The sequence below is a fragment of the Malurus melanocephalus genome, unplaced genomic scaffold, assembly GCF_030028575.1.
Source record: "Malurus melanocephalus ecotype Western Australia unplaced genomic scaffold, MMel_1.1 scaffold_208, whole genome shotgun sequence".
NCBI lineage: Eukaryota > Metazoa > Chordata > Aves > Passeriformes > Maluridae > Malurus > Malurus melanocephalus.
The window spans coordinates 608977-633475 of NW_026623440.1; the positions used below are offsets into that span (position 1 = coordinate 608977).

At 40.8% G+C, this 24499-nt stretch overlaps 1 protein-coding gene across 4 annotated transcripts in view; it reads right to left on the reverse strand.

The window, feature by feature from the left end:
* SPECC1L (sperm antigen with calponin homology and coiled-coil domains 1 like) overlaps nt 1-23816 on the reverse strand; it is a 60762-nt gene extending 36946 nt beyond the window's left edge. Inside the window, exons 1-5 of one of the 4 annotated variants that reach the window (XM_057373897.1) lie at nt 23709-23816; nt 9793-9982; nt 4343-4502; nt 2003-3639; nt 614-821 (exon numbers count right to left, since the gene is read on the reverse strand). In XM_057373897.1, the coding sequence (XP_057229880.1) occupies nt 614-821; nt 2003-3639; nt 4343-4502; nt 9793-9945 (2158 nt within the window). In that variant the 5' untranslated portion in view covers nt 9946-9982; nt 23709-23816. Of the gene's footprint in view, nt 1-613; nt 822-2002; nt 3640-4342; nt 4503-9792; nt 9983-13557; nt 13671-22789; nt 22869-23708 lie in introns of those variants that run through there. The other 3 variants (XM_057373898.1, XM_057373896.1, XM_057373895.1) reach the window with 3 other exon arrangements.
* Between the last annotated feature and the right edge of the window lie 683 nt (nt 23817-24499).

The following is a 24499-nucleotide window of genomic DNA, read 5'->3' on the forward strand; positions in this document are numbered from 1 at the left end:
TTTCTTTAAGTATTTCCCTTGTTGTTATAAGGAATCATGCTTTGGTTTTTTTTGGTTTTTTTTTTTTTTTTTTTTTTTTTTTTTTTTTTTTTTTTTTTGCTATCTTGTTTCATCTTTGAATAACATGGAAGACTAACAGATATTTGAATTCTGTAAGTAGCACTGTGAAAATACAGCTTGCCAGGTTAGAGTTGCCCAAGTTCTTATTTAGATGGAGACTAATTGCAGAATTCCAGCCTGTGGTAGGAATGTCTGAGCAGTTCTTCAAGATCAGAGAGGGAAATAAGGCACAGAGAGCTAGACAGGCACATAGTAAACATGTTTTCTACTTCAGTTTTTCTACTTTAAAGAACAATTTGAAAACAGTATTAGCAGATTTCATATTTGTTCTCTATTCACAGGGTTTTATTCCCACACCAGCTACTAAGTGGGTCTGGGAAAGCAAAACAAACTTGATTTTTTTCTTTCCCTATTGTGTAAGGATTCTGCAAAACCTAGTCTGACTTGAATTCAGACATCCAAAAGACAATTAAAAATATATTCAATAATACAGTGTTCTACTTGAGCTTTTCTTAAATTATTCTTTCTCTCAAGAGAAATGCATAATACTTACTCTCCAAATCAGATATGATGAGRTTGTCATGAAGCTTCACAGCACGATGCTGCTCTACTTCATCCTCCAACTCAAAGATAGTTTCTTTCATGTCACTCCTCTCAGTCTCTTTTTCATCTAGTTCTGTACGGAGCTTTTCTAGAGTCACATTGAGATCYTCAATTTGTTTCTTGGCTTCTTCTTGGAACACTCGGTATTCATCTTCAACCTGAAGAAGAATAYATCTTGGTTGAATATTAAACATACTTCTAGTTTTGTAACTACCACATTTACAGTGGTGGTGGAGGAAACTCTTTACCCTTCATTTCTTTTGCCAAAAAAGAAAAAGCCTGCTCTCTTGTGCATAAATTTTAGTGCTTGCTGGACCAGTGTGATGYAACCAAGTAGCAAGTTTCACATTCGTGTGTGAGGTGTGTTAGTGAGTTGAAGCAGTTCTCAGAGGAGYATTAAATTGAAAAAAAGAAAACAGGGAAGGGAAGAAGTAGTTGCCCTCCCCGTTTCAGGAGCAGGGGAAGAGGCTTTTTTATCCTGCCTTATGAAAGTGCAATATAAATAACAGAGGCATAGGAACATAAACCAAACAGCTAAATGCCAGAAAACAGGAGAAATTAGGTTGTGGCTTAGGGTGAGTCAATGCAGGCAGGCACCAAGTTTAATAGACAAAATACCCTGCTTTTAAGTCATCTGTTTCAGTGGTTTTTATTTAATAGCACTGTCCAATTTTAATTATTAAAATTATTTTATTATTTTTTTCACCCCAAATTAAGTTTGATTCTARCAGGCTTGTGATCATGACTAACATGTTGATTTGCAGCTAATATATAGTTTACACATTAAATTCGGCATAAATCRTTTCTTCAGGAAGATATACCTTTAAATGCATACATAAAGTTATTAAACAAATCGTGTGATTCTTGTGTTTATTTTAAATTAGGGTAAATGYTTTTACTAGACATATCTACTGCATAAATTAGAAATATTTGGTCAAAACAGAACTGTAAATAAACGTTTTGATCCAAAAACCTAATCAGCACATAAAGTCATGCACCAAGTGTGCAATTTAAGTACTAAATTAGTACAGTATCTTAAATATTGTTTACAGTATCTTAAATACTGTTTCAGTTTGGCCATTGAAATAAGTTGTGGAGTTTAAATACTTTTAGAAGTAACATGACAGTTACCCTGTAGCTCAATGTATCCCTACAATTTTTTCAAATGCTGCCATCATTTTCATAACAAAAGTTACGAGAAAGGTATCAGTCCTAACACTGCTGCAATCAATCCAATTAACCCCATAATTAATCCTTTACTTCTAAAAGAACTACAGTGGCCAATAACAAGTCATTGTGTACATGGGATGTTAGAATGCAACAGTGTTTTAAGCACTACCTTAGCAATGGCATCTTGCAAGCGATTGGCGTCATTGCGGGTGTGTGCCAGCTCCTCTTGCAGACCACTGGCCAAGGTCTCTGCTTTTTCCTTATCCAGCCTGACACTCTCCAGCAGATCTTGTATATCTGATTTATCTCCAGAGTTGTGTATAGAATACAACTCGGCCACTTTCTGCTTTTCGTGCTCTAGCTGAGCTTTCAGTCTGTTCATCTCAATCTGGTCACTGGCTACTGTGGCTTTGTACTCCTCTAAGGTAGATGCCAGCGCTGTTTTGCTTTTCTGCTCTGACTCAATAATCCGTTCCATGTGATGATTCCGTTCTTTTAATGCCCCTATCATTTCCTGGGCCTCCTTGTTGTCTTGTTCTGCCATYTTCAAAGTGTTGCTCAAGTGCTGCTGAACCCCCAGCAGCTGCTCCCGCTCAAAGCGAGCGTTCTCTGCCAGGTCCATGTAACGCTGCTCCAACTCCATGTAGCGCCCGCTCTTCATGTCTTCATCAATTACATAGGAAATATGGTGTTCATCCAAAAGGGACCGGAAATACTCGATCTGACGGCTGAAGTGTTCCAACTTGTCACTTTGCTGGCACAAAGACTCCATCAGGATTACTTTTTCCTCTCCAAGTCTTTCATTCTCGCTGTTCAGTTCTTGTGTTATTTGTTGCAAATCTGCAAGCTCYTGAAGTGTGGCTTGGAGCTCTTCAGCCGTACTGTGCTGGTTCTCTTCCATCTGATGTATCCGTTCTGTCAGACAAGCGACGGATACTTCACTTGCATTGCCACTGCTTCCCTTCCTAGATCTTTCTATACTTGGTACTCCTTCAGATTCAGAAGAYGATGGAGCATCTAAGGCATCATCACTTGATGTCAGTGGCTGATAAACTTCACTGCACTCACTGTCTAAATTATCCATGGAATTACTGTGTTGGTTGTCCATGAGAGTGTTTTCATCCTGACTTAACAAGTCTTCCATTGATCCAGGAGCAGAACCTTCCACTGAAGATGTCAGAGTGCCCCCACCATCGCTGTGGTTGCCAGCTGTAATCTCTGGACTCAAAGACTGATAGCCAAAGAGCTTTTCAGAGTTGTCCAGCCTTTGTTCCAAAGAAAAGCCCAGAGCATTTAGCCTGTCTTTTAACATTCGATTCTCATTCTTCAGCTGGTTGAGCTCTTCTCGGATGGCAGTGTTTTGTTCCTGTAACTGGAGCAGTGTAGACTCTACATCAGTTGGCTGATGGACAACAATGGCTTCTTTCTCTTCAGATTTTTCATCCCCTTCAAGCTGATCTTCATTGAGTCCCAGCTGAGCACGCATGTCCCTTAGCTCATTTCTCAGATGCAAGATTTCCACATCTTTAGTTTTTGCTAACGTCAGAAGATCGTTCACCTTTGCTTCCAGTGCAGCTTTGTCACTGATCTGATTGTCTGACTTGGACTTGCTCATCCGGATATCRGACTCCGGATTGGTGCGGCTGCGGGAGCGCTTTGCCAGCACCGCGTCACTGGGGCCCTGTCCCGCCAGAGGCAGCTTCTTGCTCTGGCTCAAACGAGAGCGATCCCGGATTCTCTCTCTGGAAGAGCTTGACTCTTTATTTCCAGATGAAGTGCTACGCTTGGTTGTGGAACTGGTACCTGCTTTTTGAAAGTTAGGAACATGAATTTAAAATACAGTATCTGTCACAGAGGGCCGTGTACGTTGTACCAGCAACACAGGGGTTGATTTTCTGAATGACACTAGTAAATACATTTCATAGAAAACATTTAGAGTAAACATTAAACCAATTTTCAGCATTTTCGGTTTTCTGTATTTTCATCTCATTGCATAAAAATGAGGATAAATTATTACTGCCTTATTTCCAGACAYTTTACAGCTTTCTGAGCATTACTGTATCCAAAACAGCAATGGAAGGTAAGACCCATTACAATCCATATAGATAACATGCTAAATGATTTCACTTTTCTGAACAGCTTCTGAAAGCTCTCTKACTTTATTTCTATAATGCRAGACATAATGTTCAAAATGTTCACTGTAACAAGTCATCTTAGAGATTTACTGCTTGTGTCATGGATTTTTTTAAACAGATGATTTTGGAAAAATCTATGATTCTCTAAATTAATTGTATTATTTCATTTTATATAATAGTTGCACAGTCAATACTGAAAAAATTAAAAGAAATACCCTCCAAAAAAGCAATTACATTATTAAAAACAGGAAAAGACTACAGAGGGTGTGTGATTTGGCCATGGTGTACTGAGCACTTCAGCGGGTTCTCAATACATAAAATAAAAATAAAAAGCCCCCCAGCTTCCATCTTTAAGAATCAATATACCCATTTACCTGCAATAGTTTTGGGTTTGTTTTCCAGACTGTTCATGGTTGTCCCTGGARCTGAAGATGCTGTTGATACACAAGTGTTCTTCTTGGCCTTGACACCATTGGTCATTGTCACTCCACCRCCACCAGCCATCCCCGCTAAGAGGTCATCATTACTCTTAGTCTGAAAGTAAGGGAAGGAGCAGCTTTAAGACAGCTGGTCCACAAGTCTGCAGAGCCAACATTTCTTCTGTTAAAGATTCCTTCAGTTTAAAAAGTACATACTTGACTGGTCATGTGTCTATGCAAGAATGTTGAAAAGTGTAAGCGCACTGCAGTGTGCAGAGTTGGTAAACTGAAATGGAACTTTAACTCCTTACATATGAGTGACCATTGAAACAGTCTTCTCTCCTCCCCCAAAAATACTTAATGCTTCAATACCAAGGAGAAAAAAAATTAATTAAAACACAGTAACGCATTATAGTGTAAAACTTACCAATTTTGAACTGAAAGTTTGCTTATGCATAAAAATGAAGGCAGTTTTTAGATAATTAAACCACCAAATASCAGGAAGTTAGTATAATATCCTCCAATTGAATACCAGCAAATGTTTTGTTGCAGACAAATTCACAACAAAAAGATCAAATCAAAAAAGAACAAAAATCAATCCAACAGCAACAAAACACAATCTCTAGCTCAAAATACTAAGCTACAAATGGCTAGAAACTAGGACAGAGGTGGGAGAAAAGCAAGCCTCACCATACAWCCTTGCTTTGCTTTCATGCTCTTTACTAGGAACTCTGAGAGATGAGGTATTTGTTTGATGGACTTTTTGTCTAACCCCATATGATTGTTCCTGAAACTACTGTTAGCCACAAAAGCTGCCTGGAATGTGACAAGGCAGCAAGCACAGGATTCTCAATAACCAGACTCCCAAACAGAGAATACATCTTTCAGAATAAAGCAAACTTGAGAAACACTAAGCTCTTTAGCATTAATTGGCAGACTATATACTCTTTMAAATGCAATTTTTCAAATGGTGCAACAATCAAAATATGCTGAACTTTTTTCCCATTATATGGGTAAAAAAAATTAAAAGGAAACAGCTGTGCTAGCAGCATTCTTTGAGCAACTGTATTATTCAGCTGGATAACACATTTGAACTCTCTTCCAACATCCCAGCTAAAACGTAGTGCTTAGGAATTAACCAGTTGCTTTACATCACGTCTGCAAGTTTGTAACTTCCAGCTCCCACACATATTCATGTTGAAAACTATATGCAAGAGACTMCAATTCTACATTAGGAATAAAGATACACTTGCTTAATTAAAAAAATAGCTGCATGTCACTCTGTTCTCTACAGTCTCTTTTTGCAAGTGCCAATTGCACACAGCCAGGAACACTGATCACAACATCATGGAGAGAGCATGGATGGGATCTGTGCCATTTACAAAGAGCAGCTGCAGAAGAGAAGGGAGCCTGTGAGGAGAATTTGCTCCACACGCAATTGATAGAAATACAGAAACATTTACAGACAGAAACATCTATTTGTAAGGGTAAAATCCTGTAGGACGAGAATATTTTTATTGAATCATATCAGAAATGGTGTAGCCTTCTAAAAACGTATATATACAAGGCTGGAAGMAAACACTTAACTCCAAGGATCTAGTCTGATGTGCATACAAAGCTGGCTTTTCTGCTATGAAAATGCCACTGTTGTTTGCTGTGCAAACAAGGCCTTTCCGTGGGTTCCTTCCTCCCAGGAGTCAGAGCAGCTCCTTGATCTGYCATGTCACACAGCCGTGCAAACAGCACAGGCAATGGAAATATAAATAGGAGAACAAAAATGTCGGAGGGCTACAAAACCAATGAARCTCACCCAGTTCATGTGGGGAGGATGGGCTGAGCATAAACTACTCCTGTACAACAAACAGTCCTGRTTTACCTGTCATTTAATTAGATTTTGTGTCAAATTGAAACTAATTTTGTGGGCATGGGGGTAAAGGGGGAGGGAAACAACATGAGATGCAACCTAAACCAAGGTACTACAAAAAGGCCTGGAACAGTGACTTTCTGCTTTGCTGCTGAATCTGCCCACCCACCTGCAAACGTGACAGTTCAAACAGACTATGAGCTGTCAGCATTTTTACCCTGCTGAAAGAACGGGGAAATTAGATTAAGCTTTTAGACACKKATAGTACAAGTACATGYTATCAAGCCAAATAGGTCAAGATGTGACTCAGCTGGAAGAAAAAAAAAAACTAAGTAAAATACACACTTTCAGACATTAGTCATCTCCAGTCCTTGCTGAACAAAGGAATTTAAGACAGCCATTCTTCTTTTGACTTACCCATAAACTATTTCTGGTCTAGGTTGGAAGGCACTGCCTCCTCTGCAGCCAATTAGTAAACAGTTTCTCAAAGCTGTAACATTATACTTTGGCAAAGACAGCTATTCAGCAAAGCCTTGGAAAAGTTACAAACCAGCAGCTCTCTTCTTCATGCTCCACGACGGCAACCATTCAAAACTTTTAAAATCAAAGTATTTTTGTAGCATATCTTTTTATTTGAAGCAAAAGCAGTGTTGTATGTTTATTAAAAAGCTTTTTCCCATTTACTGAGAACTGTGCCATCCTGCTTAACATTAAAACTCCYATGTTAAAATATTAAAAATTTGAAAATATCATAATTAGAAATGCACATCCAGACCTATTTTGCTTCCCTGTATAAAAAACAATTTATAATTACACAATTCATATTCTGTTTTCCTCTCACAACTTTCTTTCAGTGCCACGAAACTTGAATAATGACCTATACAATTCATTTCATCTTAGTTTCTCAACAAGTACATCCTATTACTGCATCTCATTCAAATCCCTTTATATATATATAATTATTCCTACCTAGGATTTTCTTTGATGGTTGCTGTTGCTGCATTTGAGTTTTTCAAACATCAAACTTCACAACAATCTGTAATTAAGTTACTGCATTTTGCAAACAGAATAGAAGCCTAGACACATGAATACTGAAAACACACTCTAGTTTTTAATATTCAAATATTGGTCTCCAAGTCCTGGCCTTTCAGGGACAGTGGATTTTGCAATTCGTCTGAAGTACAGCTGCTGTCTAATTACAGTTGGGAGTGTTAGCAGGATCACAAGCTCATTAGCTGAAGAAGTAAAAAAAAACCTTAAAAATAAGAACACATGATTTGTATAGTATTTTTTGACAGATTAAAAATGTCTAGAAATGTCTGGCAGTTAAACTTCTGCTGTAATAATGTATGTGGGGCGCTGAACATTTACAACAGTCCTGGGCAAAGTGGGAGACAAAAACTACAGAGAATGAACCAACCAAGGACATTTGGAAGCAGCCGAACAAATCAACCCTGAGACAKGCTCAGCTGTACTGAAGGGTGGGGTCTCACAGCTTCTTCCTGTGCTCCAGGACTTTGAAAACTCCACAACAAAGGACAAATGTATGGAACARTGCAGTGAAAGAAACTCACCCAAAGGTGAGCACTGGCCTACACTTATACCATGAACGGATATTATAATTGCAAAACAATTTTCAATTTTGCAACCTTATTACTGACTGAACCAAGATTGTTATAGTACTGTATTTCTACTCTTTCACAGGGGCCTTTCACTCAATAKCCAACTCACAGGACTGAATAAATCTATAAGCTGTTGCAATAAAGTTATTTAATGCCATCCTTTTTTTTGTCATGGAATATTAAATGAAATTTAGAATACACACTAATTCACTCTGAGTGAATATTCTACAACCACTATGAGGAAAACAATGTGCCAAATGTTGCATCAACAATATCAAATATAAAATTATACAAAAACTTATTTAAAAAAAAACAGCTTTTATTGATACTTCTTTCAAGCCAGTAATTATAAATGTGATTTGTCAGTGCCAATAAACAAAAAAACCCCACAATCAACTAACTTTATATATAAACTTATATAACTCATAAAAGTTATAACTCTCAAAGAAGATAAGGTTCATCACTACCATTAAGGCACACAGCTGACACAACAGTACCGTAACAAGTAAAAGACATCCAACTGCATGAGTAAGACTGGCTGTAACATAAACCTGAGATAAGCCTAAGAAATCAAGAGAAAACTTCCCTTTGGCTTCAAATGTAAGTTGTCATGAATTCTAATCCCACACCCAAACATAGCCAGAAGTGTTACTAATATAAGTAAAATTGTGAAAGCAAACTGGGTCAAATTTGTTCAGTGTTAGATCATCCTCCTCCTTTATCTCCCTGAGAGGTATGACATAAGAAACTTGATAAGTAAACTACAAAGGACTTTAGTTGCTTTGAGARGTTTCTAGAAATATAAAGTAAGTAGTGTCAACAAGCATCAAAAGATTATTTAAAGCTAAGAAAACTGCAAGATGCATTGGGYGATGGAAGAAAGGAGGGGCACTGGGAAAAAACCTCACTGAAACCTGGCTTGCAAGYTCATCAGCAAAAGTATTAACTATTCTTCCTTAGAAGAAAAGGAAGAAGAGAAAGGGAATACACCTTCTGACTTCAGTAATCCTACAGAGCTATTACAGARACCTCAATGTTTACACTTCTTTAATTTTAGGTCCTTATTTGCCAGTTATTTAMATGGCCTGTGTGGTTTCCCGTGTGTCAGTGATGGTGGCTCAGGCCCCAGCTGGACACCCTGCTCCTTGCTCTGTTCATTTGCTGCAGGGCAGCAGCAGCACAGCACTGCACACTGGGCTGCAGAGAGCAAAAGGAGCTGGATCCAGCCATGTCTCCATGCCAGGACAAGGAGGCAGACCAGGCAGGCTCATACCATCCATCCAACTCAGATGTGGCTGCTCCCAGGTGAAAACTCCACACCAGCACACCTCAGTATGTGATTGTTTGTTGGAAACCAAATGCTCCTACATATAGTGCCTTGTTTTGCTACTGTAAGAGAAAACCTCTACCTTTGAACTTGTTCTGGGAGCAAGAACCAACTTGTGAAAATTCAGCTCAAGCAGTACTTTAACACAAAGCAAAGGCCAAAGCAGCCAGARGAATTCAGCTGCACTGACCTGATATGGATCACTGATGTAAAAGAGTTCTTATGTTAGATAATTCATTAGTTCTTTTTTTCAGAATTAGCAAATAACTCTCATCAAATCCCATTAGTCACTGACACCACTCAAGCATATAACATTCGTCAGAACACAGCTTCCACTCTGCTCCTTTTGCAGAACAGCCAAGTCCTGCACAGCACACTGCACTCCAGCTCATCGTGCAGTATGAAAAATACGGCACAAATGACACACAAGATCCTGTCACCCTGCCCAGTGCCCTGTRACTACCCAGACTCCCTCCAGCTACCTATGCAACTTCTAGTCTAAGCTGCATTAAAGACAAGCCTGGAAATTCTACTCTTTTTAAAGCTTTGTTGTAAAAAATACAAATAATCAGAATATTCTTCTGGTTATTACCTTCAAAAGAGATGCCGATGTCCCAGTTTTGGAGAGTTTTGTTACTGCAGACACTGAGGAGCCGTTTTCTGGTTTGGCTTTTTCAGTTGTTTGAGTTTTATTTACTCCAGGCACTTTGGGCACTGAGCCAACACTCCTGCTTGCTTTCTTCATTCTGGGCTGTCTGTTTATGATGCATTTACAAACAAATCTACAAGCAGAAAGAAAGAGACTTTAAATATAAAATACAGATGAAAAGCAGTGCTTTTTTTTTTATAATGTTCTATTTAAGATCTTAAGTCCAGAAGAGCAGCAAAGACCACAAATTAGAGTCAAGCAAAATGCATGTGACTGACSGATGGTTTTTGCCTTTTTCTAAAAGGAATTTTTGCTAAGGACTAAGCACTTCCAACAGCTCCACTCCAAATTATAATTATTTTTTTTTAGTTTTCGTTTCACAAATGGCATTGAACCGAGGATATTTTATAAGTGACCCATGTTGCTGAGTTCACTCGTTAGCCAGAAAAAGAAAGGCTTATTAAGGAGCAATGTCCTTTATTTTTGMCTGTGGGAAGAAAAACACTGTGGGAGTATTCAGGCAACAGCCTAACTACCAACAACACTGAACCTGAGAAAAGACTACCATCAGCTCTGTAACTGCAGTGCTGAGAAAAAAATGGAGTCGCAGAGAAAAACMCTATAAAAATCCAAAGAAGTTGAAAAATCCAGATTCCCTCAAACTATACATTATTAAAAATCACAATAATAAACACATGRAATGTTACAAAATTTAACACGAGTCGTGTGAGTATGAGGATTGTCTGCAAGAAGAAACCAGGAGTAGCTTGCTGGGTTCCACAGCCCACAGTGAGGACACTGCTGCAGCCTGGTCCTGCCTGCTGTCCCCAGACTCTGCCAGCACTGCCATTCCACCCACAAGCACAGATGAAAGTCCAGAAAACAAAGTTGACTTTATCCAAACTAGGAGCAGCCACAGCACACCCGAACACTGCAGTTATCACAACAACTGCCAATACCAAGGAAGCATAAACTAACAGAGAGCAGCCACAGAACAGCCCTAATGCAGCACGGACTACCAGAAAGACTCGACACACCAGGATCTTCTCCTCCTGCAAGAATGAGAGTTGGCAGCTGTTTTCTTCATCACCCCTGAGTCAGATGTCATGGGATGGAAGATTACGAGGACAACATCTCCACTCCATTTTCAGTCTTACAGAYGTCCAGGTGGAAGTAAGTGATCAGGTTTATCTTAGCCCAGTACCTTGCAGCTGATTAGGACCATGAAACAAGTCTAGTCATTTCCATCTCTTAAAAATTGAAGCATTTCAAAGGCACAAAAAGCAGACTGATGACTGCATGCATGAGACATTTGACATAACAACACAGTGATCAGAAGCACTAAATAATTGCAGCTAACAAAATTCACACCATACCCGTATACACACCCCTTCCTTCTGAACACCGCCTCAGCTGCACACAAGYATATTTCAAATCTAACTTTGATAAAAGTCAGTAAAAGTCCAGGAGTTTTGCCTCCTCAGATCCCTAAGTRCTGTTAACAGAAGCAACAGGAAGCTTCATTTTAAGACACTGAAAGTATTTGTTTACAGCTTCCAAAATCCCTTTAGCTCTGAAAGCTGGCATGAATAGATACAGAAAACTTTGTTTGCTGTTGCAGTTTCATCATCACAATGTCAAAAATGCACTGGTCCTGCCATACAGCTAGTAATGAGAACGCCTTCACAGAAGACTAAATAACTGAGAGATCATTTGAGATGAGACACTCCTAAAAAACCCCAAACCCAAACCAGAAAAGCCCCATGAAGGTAATATGTTTGCTATACACATAATATTAAGTGGTACAGCTGCCTATTAGATTCCAGAAGCAGATGGTAACACTGGTAGGACTAAATTGCCACACTCCTATTTCTTGCSTTTTTCATGTTTATGAGTCAAACACTTACTTGTGCTTTTGATCTTATTCAATTGAAAACTAAAACTGAAAAGACCAAAGAGGATAAGAGTTGTTTAGCAAAACTGGCATCTTTACTATTGATTTTCTACAGAAATAAATGAATTACCCATATCATGCCTGAGGAATAACCAAATGAATTTTCAGTGTGCAGTTTGTAGCAAAGCTAACTGCATTTAAAAATTATCCCAAAGAAAAACTACACACTTGTACTAAATCCAGTCAATCAGAACCACCATTTTTTGACAGCTCACAGAGTGAGCAGGCAGTGCTCTAAGGAGTGTTAGGRGACCAGCAGTGATATGACTGATACATTTGAGCAAAGCCTGACAACCTTGCCTGGCAATGTAGAAAAAGCAGTGACTCTGGCTGGCCCGGAGACACCCAGCACTGGGCACTTGCAATGCACACTTATCAGATGCACAGAGCACATTCATCGGGCCTGACACACCTTGCAAAGCCAGACACAGCACACAGGAGCTTTGCATGCACAGTAAACACAGTTGGATCTGTTTATTGCAGTGAGTAAGACACTAACATAACCCGCTGGATGGACGGGCTCAGAAAGAAATGCAGGCTAACRTTAGCTTTTGCAGTACAAACCCTTTATACTCCTATCAATATATCTCRGGGGTCATCAGGGACAAGACTGTGAACTCAAATGCCTCTCATCCATGAGAAGTTCCTGAAATCATGCCACGGTATTTGCTTCAAGGACAGTAACTGCACAGCACAATGACAGAAGCGAGCAAAACTCARCAATGTAAGCTAAGTAAAATCTTTTTTTCCCCACAGCATTACTTTAAAATATACATAAATCTGACACTCAAACCAAATTTTTGATTCTCAAAAATTGAAAACTCAAAGGTAAAACCCTTTTTCCAGAAATTTCAGAGATACATCGAGGATAAGAAGGGTTAGGTACTACTGTTCRTGTCTTAATTCCAGAGAAACTAAAATCTAGTAGTTACTTTCCTACTGAAAGATGTTTATGTCATTATAATTTAAAAACAGAGAAAAATATTCAAATGGGTCACACAAAATAAGAACAAGACATCAATTAGCATTAGAGGTTTTAAAAGCAGCTGCTCACTAAGACTCCTAAAGTGAATTTATTGTCTCTCTGTGCCAATTTCTCCCCTCCTGCCTTCTCCAGGAAGGAAAAAGAAGATGGAGTTCCAGCATTGAAAACAGAAGACATCAATATTGTTGGACTGGAAGTAGAAAAATCCTTACTTCATCCAGTTTCTCAAAAGGCAGATATGGCAGATGAAGACTATCTTTGTGCTTCTGAAGAACACCACCACATTCCTTAGGAGGAAACACTATTAGGAATCAACAACAGTCTTGTCTCTGCCCAACAAGAAAATTTAACAATAAATTTTGAAATAACAAAYAAACCACTCTCTAGCCAAAGGAAGCTTTCTGAAGAGTAACATACAGCCCTAACAATTCAAATGAGAATGAAAACATTATTTCACTATTGTTTTAAAAAGAAAATACTGCATATAAAACTGTAGTTTATATTTTGCCCTAGGGAGAAAGAAGGAATTACTGAAGACTTCCTTTCCCTTTATACACACTTCCTCTCTCCTTAAAAAAAAAATATGAAAAAAAAAAGCCACTACTAAAGAAAATACTCATCAACAGGCATAAGAAATTACTGGAAAACATTTGATTAATGATAGCACAAACAGTATCAATTGACCAAAATGGAAAAAAGCCAAAACAATCCCAAAATATCAGATAGAAAGACTGCATTCCTAAAYGAAAATGTAACTATTCACTCTAACCTGTATCCTTTCCCAGACGTCTCTCTTTCCACAGCACACATAGTCCAGGAAACTGGAGAACCTTGCTCAGGAGTGTGCTCTCCCTGCTCTGTGGAGGCATGTGGAACCAGTCCTGCACTTTATACCAGCTGCAAATACAACTGCATAAATAATAATTTAAAACTGTTTTGCCCAATAGCATGGCTCTGCTCCTGACTGTAAACTGATATGATACATCCACCCAGCCAACATGCAATGCTTTCAGTGCTACTCTTCAGAACCCTGAGCACTAAAGCAGGGCAGGGAGGCTATGATTTCTTACTGTGATTATTTTAATCTCATCCAYTATTTAATATTTGTGTTTATGCTAATATTATTGTCTCGAAAGTAAAGCTCAGTTACAAGAGAACAAAATATAGTTTCCTATGCCTAGAAGACAAYAGAKGGTTAAACAAYAAAAATATTTTTTGCCCTTACTTGAAAATAAAGGTATCAAGGGGCATTACTCCACTAAAAACTGAGAATTATCAAGAAAATTATAAATAATCTCAGAACTATTTTAAGAGACCCAGAAAAACTGAAAAASTGATCCCTCAAATCTGAGGATACTRAGCACTTTTGAATAAGCAAATACCAAAGTTACAGAGGAAATTGYTCACATCTAAGAGCAGAGGAGTCAGAACACTTTCACTCTTTATTTGCGCAAATTCTTTGGTTTTGATATATTTATGCTGACAACTTTGCCCAATAATTAGGCAATGACGTTTTCAGGTCACTTATAGAGCCCCAAAAGGCAGAAGAGATCATAAAATACARCCTCTTCAACCCCCTGTAAAACACAGATACAGAACTTTACCGAGTCTCTGCAGACAAGACAGAACAGACACCAAAAAGCTTCATATCCAGAATATGAAATAAGCAAAAAGAGACACAGCTCTCTACATTTATAACTTTCAGCCTCCAAGCTGCACAAGCACTCTACAACGTCTCTTGCTCAATAATGCCAAAAACATGATATACAAACCAATGGATTCCAGAAGCCCAGAGCACATACTGCATTTCTTTTATTGCTCAAGATCAAGACATCAGTTTTAGTGATTTGAAAGTCTGCTGATGGCAGCGAGTAATTTAAGATACCCAGGATAACAGGAGAGTACATGGAATCACAAAGACCCTTAYGAGACTAACTGGACAATAAAAACCGCAAGCAAAATTAAATATAAGTGAACAAAAWGACATCTATATCTTGAGGAGAAGTAACCTCAGCTTCAAATAGAAATGTGCTCTCTGTGTATCAATATTGTTCAGCAAGACCAGCGTTCTGATTCACAGCTTCAATAACCTATCAGTACAGTGTTTGGAATAAGGAAAACGAAAAAAACAAAAAGCAATTACAGGAATTAATAAAGAAAGGAATAGGCAATGGACCATAAAACACAAATATCACACTCACCAAATCAATTTTTTGCCTATCTACCCACACTTCAATTGGTATGCACAGTTCTTCTCTCAACCTCAAAACAAGTTTTCTTACAGATTTTAAAATGGTCAAGCAAGGGGCAAAAATAAGTTCAAAGGTATATAATAGCTCCTGTGAGACAGCTTACAGGGGACATGACAAAAGCCTATCAAATCTGGAATGGCATCGAGAAGGCAGACTGGGAGTGGCTGCTCATCATGTCTTCCRGTACTAAAACTAAGGACCAGCAAATGAATTTAGAGCCAGATTCTAATTTTAAAAAGTGAGCTGTATTTGTAATGTAGATTGTATAAGGGGATGGGGAGACTGGTCATGCACAAGATAGAGAAATTTCCTAATGGATGTTAAATAGCTGAGCACAAAGAGTTAAGAAACCCCTCTGAGGGGTTTTGGTTTCCCACCCAAAACTAATTGCAGGGTGGGAAAGCACTCAGGGTAGGAGGGAAGATTTTGGGTTTGGGTTTTTTCCTAAGGCATCTGCCCACAGCTGCAGGTGGGCTGGAGCTCCAGGTGGGCTGGATCCCTGTGCCAGTGTGAGCAGCACCAGCTGTGCTCTTGTGCTGGGGGGAAAATGCACAACTGTGCATTGCAGTGCAATACAGATGGAGCACACGGGGCTGCACTCCTGCAACAACAGCTGCAGGGAGTTGTTTAGAGAGGAAAGACCTTCCTAGTACTTTCTGTCTTAAAAATCCTAAAGAGCCTTTACAGTTTTTCATTACAAGTTGTGAAATTACAAAAATAGGAATTCTGTATTTAATATTACCCATCCACTGTTTTCAAGCCAAATTTGCTATTCCTACTTTTGTTTCAAACAGAAGGGAGGAAAGACCAGAGCTTTGGGTAAGAACTGGCGTTATACACCTCAGTTCCTCTACTCCTTCTTAGGAGAAAACTTCAGAGCTGTAGCTACGATGCAAACGATGTGTAACCGTTGCAATACTTAACATTCCAGACAAGTGACAGGAACATTTACAGAACTCTGAACTCACAAACTGTGCTCTAAAAGCCTTTTCATAACAAATTAAATTATGTAGCCTTGTTTTCAAGCTCCTATTTCAAACAACTTCTATTTCAAACCACTGCCAAGGAAAGAAAAAACAACTGTTCATCAACGAGCATGGGGAAACTGTTTCACAGGGAAGGGGAGCACTGTCCGTAACTCGGTCTCAGCGTGAGCTTCTATACTGACTTCAGAGGACTTTTTTTTAAAATTACAGCTTTGAAAAACAGAGTAACAGAYCAGGTAAATCCATCCTTTACTGSTATCCATTATAGAGYTGATTAAAAAATATTCTATGTAGGYTCAGTACCCTTACCATGCCCATTAACTACAGCTGCTCACACTACACATCAAATACCATCCTTGCTATTAAGTAGGGTTTATTTCACTGATGTTGAAAATACAGGTAATTTGGTTACATTGGAATTTTTCACTCCTTTTGGTAAATTTTACAACTGCATCCAAATTTTAAGCCATGCACTAACAGATGAGACAACATATACCTATTTCCTAGATGGCAATTACACTTCTATGTCACATTTTACATATTTGAACAAACAGCAGAAGTATCAACCCTCTCTGTGAAACTCTTAGGTTAATATTCCAATAAAACAAAGACAACTCCTACAGTGCCACTTTGGTTTTCTAGGAAAATAAAAAAATTACGCACTAAATTTCCCAGACAAAGGACTGGCCAGCTTTAAGTATAAACCCCACTAATCCAAAAAGTGATACTTGATCAAGTAACTCCTTTAACTGGAAGTGCTCTTATCTGTTATTCCAAGCATGCTCTAAAGCAAGTATTATTACAAAAATCAATAACCTTTCTGTCACAAAGGTGTATTTAGTGTCCTATAACCTTAAGTTTTCCTGTATTCCTCACACAACAAAGTCCACTGGTGGAATGCTTACACTGTTAATTGCTGGGATTCCTACAGCCATGAGTCCTACTGACACTCACATGTGGAAATTCTTCTGGCACTGCCAGGCAGTACTTTCAAAACCAACCAATTTTAAACCCAGCAAAGTTGGTAGAATAGCTCAGCAAAAGGTGTACAACTAATAACAGCTCCCTTTCCTTTCAAYCTAACTTGATCAGCATACATTTCATTACAGTGCTCTCTCTGGAACACAGCTGTTCCCAAAAGTGCTGCCCAGAACAGGTGACCAGTGGTGACCTCCTCCCTTTGGTCCATTGTAAATGTTGTCACCTGAACTCTGATAACAACTGCAGCAAAGGCTTCTGCTGAATCAAGTTCCCAGGGAGGAGYAAGGCAGGCAGCAGCCAAGTTCCTATCACAAGAAGGGGGACAGAGAAAGGACATGCAATATGCCATTCCAGGAGGCAGACCAGTGGCTCCAGCACATATGTGTTACAGGTAAAACCTGTAGGAGAAGTGATTAGCTTTGACTAGGTCCCATGTTCATCCAAAACACCACCAGATCTTCAGTTCATGCAAAACCCAAATACTCCAAATTCTGATACCGGGATGGTTCTGATGATAGACCTGTTCTTACCAGCAGCTGATTTAAGTCTCAGCTTGAGGACTTTCTATTGCCTGGACTTCTAGAACTGGGAGGTGACTGGGTGCTCACTATGTCCACTTCAACACCAACCCAGTCTGACAACATTTTTGGAGGAATTGCAACGAAAAAATCCCAGAGAACAGGAGAAGCATAGAGAGATGCATCCCCTGAGGACCTTCCCAGGCCCCAGGTGCTTACAGCTGGGGGATTCCCAGCCCCAAAAGGACCATCCTGGTCTCAGATGTAACAGGAGAATGGCCTGAATGGGAATGGCCCATACACAAGTCAATCTTGCTACGGCTGGGRGAGGGAAGTGCCTGCTGGGGATTGCTTAAGCTAGTCATGAAAATAATCTAATTGTACCCTGCCACCTAAAGAGGCGGTCCCACCCCTTCCTCGGTCCTCTCCCTTCTCTCCATTCTAGAGATCACAGCTCATTTTTGATGAGTTGGTCTTTCAGACAGATCAGGACTGATCTGACTCACCTTATAATTGCTAGATACTATGCAAAGGAAGCAGCGGGACTGGGAACTGGGAACAAGAAGGAGCACTCATCCTTTCAGAGACGGTGTAGTCCCAAATTTGTTTTAATTCAGTTTCAGGCTATTGGACACTCAGCAACAGCCCTGCTTTAAATGAACYTCTACTGCCACCCACCCAACCACCACCTCCTTCCAAGCTACACCATTCTAGGGCACAGATGAACCCTGTTATTTTTAAACAATCAACACACAACAAAACAGGGCACTGAGGGGTCTGAAGTCTGGCTATCTATGGGTTTGAATTCTGTGCTGTGGTCCACATCTTTCCTCACCTCCAAGACCTGTCAACAGCACCCTCATTACATCGTTTAAAGTCCTTCAGGCTTGGCAGACAGAGAGGAGACAGAGCCACATGCAAATCCTTCCTAAAAGCCCTGGTATCACTAAGGGAGAAGCAGTTACCTGCCCCAGTATGGAAGCTCAAGGATACATCTGAGTCATATGGGAGGAAAGTCCTTGGGACAGGATGGAGAAGCTCCCATCTGCTGACATTTTTTTTTTCCCCAGGGAAAAAAAAGGTAAGACTATTTATCTTCCAAATATTATTCCAAGCCTTCCAGAAAAGGGTGAATCACCAGCCAGTTTMCAGAGTTGCTGTTCCCTGGGACATTTTGGTTATTGGAACAATGCAGGATCTGACATGGGACAAAGCCTGGAAAGCACTAAAATCCCAGTACAGCATCACTAACTGATGTAGCTGCTGATGTGCTGATATACCCGTGGAATGCCAAGTGCACTTTCCACTGTGAAACACTTTTAAGGTATTTCTTTGAAAAGCTCCTATATCTCCAGGTTTCCTGGCACGCCTTTGATGTCTGACTGAAGACCTCAGAATAGTTCTTCCTCCAGAAAAATGAAGTCTTTCTATTAAAAAAGGCTATAATGAAGCCTTTTTCTTTTCCTTCAAAYATCCTTTGTATTTCAACATTAATGTACATGATGGATGGACTCAGTGGAATTTTCTTCTGTAGACAGACACTATTTYTTACAGGTGCATACATCAGAAAGATTTTCAGGAAACTGATAGGAAGTTTTTGTAACTAGTATTTATATGATTTCATGTTTTTAATATAGTAAATGCAGTTTTGGATATGAAATTAAGTAGATTGAAATCTCAYACACACACTTGGGCTACACCCTTTAAAATATCTTTACTAGTTTTCCTGAGCGTTCACAAACAGAATTTACACTGTTTACAATAATATCTATCCCAGCAAACTAYCAAAACCTTTGGAGAACATGATGGCACCTTTAAACTTTTTCAAAGTCACAGGCATGCCCACACCACAGGTTGGGGAAACCCTGTCCTGCAGTTTTGTATAAAACTAGAAAAATCAGCAACAGTTATGGGGGAAAAGTTTCTGTTGCAAAGTATCATTTTAACATGTTTATTCTTGATGAAATGTTCTCAATATAGTCAAACCAAGTGATATTGCCACATTCAATGATGCATCTAATATTTACAAATCCTCAGTCAAGAACAAATTGATGACAACTACCAGAAACTGTGTGTTCTAAGAAGTTCATCATTTCCAAAAGAGACATGCAATTATCCATCTCATACAAGCAAGTGCAGAGTAGCTTTCCCTGATTCTGTCATTGCTAGGAAAGAGGAACAGAGGGAAAGAGGGATCTTTGTAACAGAAAGACACAAAAGCAAAACTGAAATGTCAAGTGTACACAGTTACTCARATTTGTGGTAGGAATCATGTCTACAAAAGCAACTTTAATTTTTTTTTTCTCCAGAAAAGCCTGTATTCCCTCAGGGACTTGAAGGAAATATTTGCCATTAACCATTTAAAGTGCTGGTGACTTGTTAGGGAAAAGCAAAYTGAAATAGGCAAGTCACAACAGATGCTACTTTAAATGCACACGCATTATCAAACYTCAGTGTCATTTACTTTAGTAAATAAAAGAAACCTTTAGCCCAGTATAACCTGGCAACCCAGGTTATACCCAGTAAAAAGAAACCCAGTAAAAAGAAAAAAAAATTAAAATTCTATGGCTAAACACAGAAAGTCAAGCTCTMGTAGATAGAACAGTAAAACGTGTTGAAGGAGCCTCTCCAGCACCAACCCTCAAACAGCAAGGAAATTCTGTAGCCGAAGCTTCAAGAAGGCTCCATCTGCCAAAACCACTGTGTGCTTTTAATTAAGAACATACACAGAAATGTATTAAGAACAGAGAAAGTTTCAAGGAGTGGTAAGAACGCCAGCCCCTTGGTCATGCTTTCCACCCACCTCCCCAAAYGTGGACTCCACAGGAAGTCATTACTCACTGAATGTACCTGCCCAGCCTACACTGGCCCAATGACCAAAGTCAAGGAAATGGTTTTAGCATCAAAAAAAATACAAATACTTTCAGGCTGATGTCATCAAATACATAATTCCAGTACTTCAATTCTACCTTAACTCTTTTTTACTATTATTAAAATACGACATCTTAGGTGCTCCGCTTATTTTCCTGAATAAAACTGCATCTGTAACAATTAGTTGCAGCCAGTTATTAGCTTGGCTTCATTCTGGCAAAAAGTGATAGAAAATAAAATTGCTGCAAGACTTATATTTCAAAAACATCAAACCAAGTTCTGAAGTAAGTAAAAATTTGTTATTTACTCTTCTGAAATTTTGCTTTAGTGGCTTTACAACAATTTAATATGCAACAAATTATTAGTTCTAAATTATCTTTTATTTTTTTGGTACTGAAACCTTGCAGMTTGAACCACTTCAAAAAGCCTCCTTTCACCTAACTTTAGAATMTATTCTTGGATTACTCCTCTCTGCAATTTGGGAAGGTACAAGTTCTGCCACTGATTTGCAACATAGTGTCAGTTCTTTGGAAAACTGGAGTAACCCCAGACATTTAGTTACAAAGATGAAGATCACAAGTTGTAGCGCCTTCACAGCAAAGTCCTCTTTCCCAAAGAAAATCATGCATGTATGTGTGAAAACTCTACTAATGAATTATTTATATGTCAAAAGATAGTATCCTGTGATTACTTCCAGGCTCCACTACTGCTAAGTGCTCCAAATGGTGAGTTCTCTGATCATTTCAGCAGGAATAAACTCAAACAAGTAATAATATGTTCCTTGTAACCAGTCMCGTAAGGCTACCACTATGTACATAAATCTTCCAACATGTACATAATCTTCCAACACTATGTACATAAGCTTCCAACACTTCCTTTTTTTTTTTCCTTTTTCAGTATAAAGACTAAATGGGGTGATTTTTTAAGCCAGGAAGTACAAGCATAACTTTTTTTACGCTATTTTTCCCAATGAGCAGTAGTGATTCAGTCCCATTAATAGCATTACACATCTAGGATTAGATCCTTGTTAGCAAGACAGGCTCCAACACCACAAGGTCAAAAAAGAATTTCTGAATTACATTAGTGAAAGATCTCTTAATGAGTTTCTGTAGCCTCCACCTACTGAGAATCCATTTTCCYCTTTCATACAAACAATAAAGCAAAAATGGCACAAATTAGTTCAAAAACTTCAAAAYGTTACTTCTATGTATGTATCCATTCATACATAAGATGTTAACTGCACATCACATTTATTTTGTGCAATTAAATCTTTGCAGCATAAAAATATTTATTCCAACATATACTTAGACAGAAACTTCAAAGAGGTTTCTAAGGAGTATGTAAAACTCAACAAGTTTCAGACCTGGCATTTGCCAGCTTTAAATGCTGTCCAGGGATGGCTCAGGGAAAAGCCATGCCAGTGTCAATGCTGACAATGATGTCAGCCTAGCACCCAACTTGTCTTTGATTTGCTACTATGGACACACTCTCCATTAAGGGGCACCACTGCTCAAACCTGATGCAGAAGACACCTTTGGCAGATACCTGGAAGGCAACAGAGATAACACTGCCCTAGAGCACAGAGGGAGAGAGAAAATACCCCAGAACTACAAAATACAACAGAAGGTACAATCCATTCCAGGCACCTGGAAATCCCTGCACGGGATTTTCCCATTTTGATGTCCTACCACCATCAGATTTTAAAAAAATAATCCAGGGAAGACAGATCTTTACTAATGATTACACTAAAACACATGTCAACAATCAGATTGAGCAGACAAAGTAATTGGGAAAATGTGGGCTGCATTTTTTAACTAGATGCCCTTTATCTGRCAGAAATGGAAAATTACATTTAAAATATTTGAGATATTTTGTTCCAAATTCTGTATCACATTCAATAAAGAAATAAACAGACTTGTATCTTCAGCCATACAAAAACACCTAAAAAATAAAGGKTTTTTTCCTTACTTCACCTAGTTTACCAGCCTGGAATCTGATTTTTCCATTAGCTGAAAGTGAAGTGGCAGTGTTACAAGAAACATGAGAACTATTCCCATCTCAGTTTCCCAGTTTTAATCTCAGACTATTTACAATGACCTTCTCTTTTCATTTTTGTTAGCAACTACCTAACAACACTCAGCTAGGCTGGAGACAGAGAAGAAACTGTACTTCTGAGCTACTGCAGCACTATATTGTGATCCACAGTGTTAAAAGCAGCCACTGGCTTTAATTTGCCTATCTTTCAGCAGCCAAAGTCCACAACATTAATAAAGCATGAAGCAGCTCCAGAAGGTTTATGTTTGCTTTTAGGGTGAGCAGAGCTTGCACAGAATATGCCCTTCCACAGAATCCATAGCTCCTTAGAGCTTTTTCCACCCTGCGGCATCACTTACATGACGCATTTTCTGCTACAAGAGAGCTGTGTTTTCCAGATCCCAGCACAGACAGACACTTYATGCAATCACAGACGGCGAGGGGCTGTTGTGAGAGAGAAGGGTACAGTTTGCTGAGCATCAGCACTGCACTGTTTCTCTCTGAGGACACAGCGTACAGAACCTCTCAGAACAGGCTGGTGATTGGTTCTGGCCCAGCTATAGGAAATTGTTCCTACATCCCTGGTAATACCAGGTCATGACAGACGTGGAAGCTGGAATACTGTGAAACACAGGATGGCAGACAGCMGGCACGAAACTGGAACTTAAGAGGTTCTTTCAGCTACAAAAAGGCAGAAAAACCGCGCTCCAGAGAAGCGGGAGACCAGAATCCAGGCAAAGGTGTTCCCAACCACACCAAAATCCAGCTAGAAAGGTGCTGAACACGGGCACACCGCGTTACTCCTCAGGGAGCTCCACACACACCCAGCATCCCTCTCACAGACATGAGCCAGCAGCGTGAAGCGAATGATTCTAYCGCGGGATGCAAACGCGGCCAGGCTGCGCCTCCCCGCCAGCCGGAGCCGGCGGCCGCCCCGTTCCCTCAGAGCCTGCCCGTGCCCCGCGGCGCTCCCAGGGACATCGCAAGATGGGTGACAGGCAGGACGCGGCAGCGCGGGCGGAGGGTGCCGCGGACGGCCCCTGAGGCGCGGGGGGACCCGAGGCGGGCGCGGGGCGGTGTCACCGCCGCGGGTGACAGAGCGGCCCCTCGGGGGGCGGCGGTGAGGAGGGGCCGAGCCAGGGGCTCCCCGCGGCCGTGAGGTGCTGCGGCCGGGGCGCGGGACACAGGCCCTGCCGGAGCCTGCGCGACCGCGGGCGACCCTCCGGCGGGCGGGCGGGGGTCGAGGCCGGGCTGTGCCCGCCGGTGCTCGGCGCTTACCGGGGCAGCCGCCGCCTCCTTCCCGCTGCTTCGCAGCCCCGGGTCCGGGGGCGCCGCGCGGGCCGGGCCGGCGGGAGGCGGGGGGCGCGGAGGGGCGCGCGCACGGCAGGGACCCCTCCGCCCGCCTCCGCCCCGCCCCCTGGCGGCACCGCGCACGCGCCCCCGCGAGCCCGCCCCGCGGCCGTGAGGGGAAAGGGCGGGGCGCGGCCACGGGCGGCGCGTGCGCGGCGCGGCACCTCARCTCCCCTCACCTCCCTCAGGGCGGGGCCGCTCCGCGCCCCAATCCCAGAACCGCGGGATGCCGGCATCAGTTCGGTAGGAAAAGGCTCTGAGACGGTCGAGGCCGAGCTGTGACCCAGCACCACCGTGKCACCTAGAACGTGSTATTGAACGCCACACSCAGTCTTTTCTTAAACACCTCCTGGGAYGGWGACTCCATCACCTCCCTGGGCAGTCCGTTCCRATGTATCATCACCTCTTCTGTGGTGAAATTATTCCTCATGTCCAACCTGCACCTCTCCTGGGCGCAGCTTGATGCCGTTTCCTCTCACCCTGTCCGCTGTTCCCTGGGCATACAGCTCGATCCCTCACGGCTGCACCCGCCTGTCAGGGAGCTGTGGAGAACCACAASYCCCTGAGCCTCTKCTTCTCCAGGATAAGCCCCCCTGAGCTCCCTCAGCAGCTCCTCATCAGACCTGRGCTCCAGACCYTTCCCAGCTTCGTTRCCMGTCTGTGGGTGGGAGGGCGGCAAYGGCCGCSGYTCAGGGYCCSCCTCTGRGACTGGTGAAAAA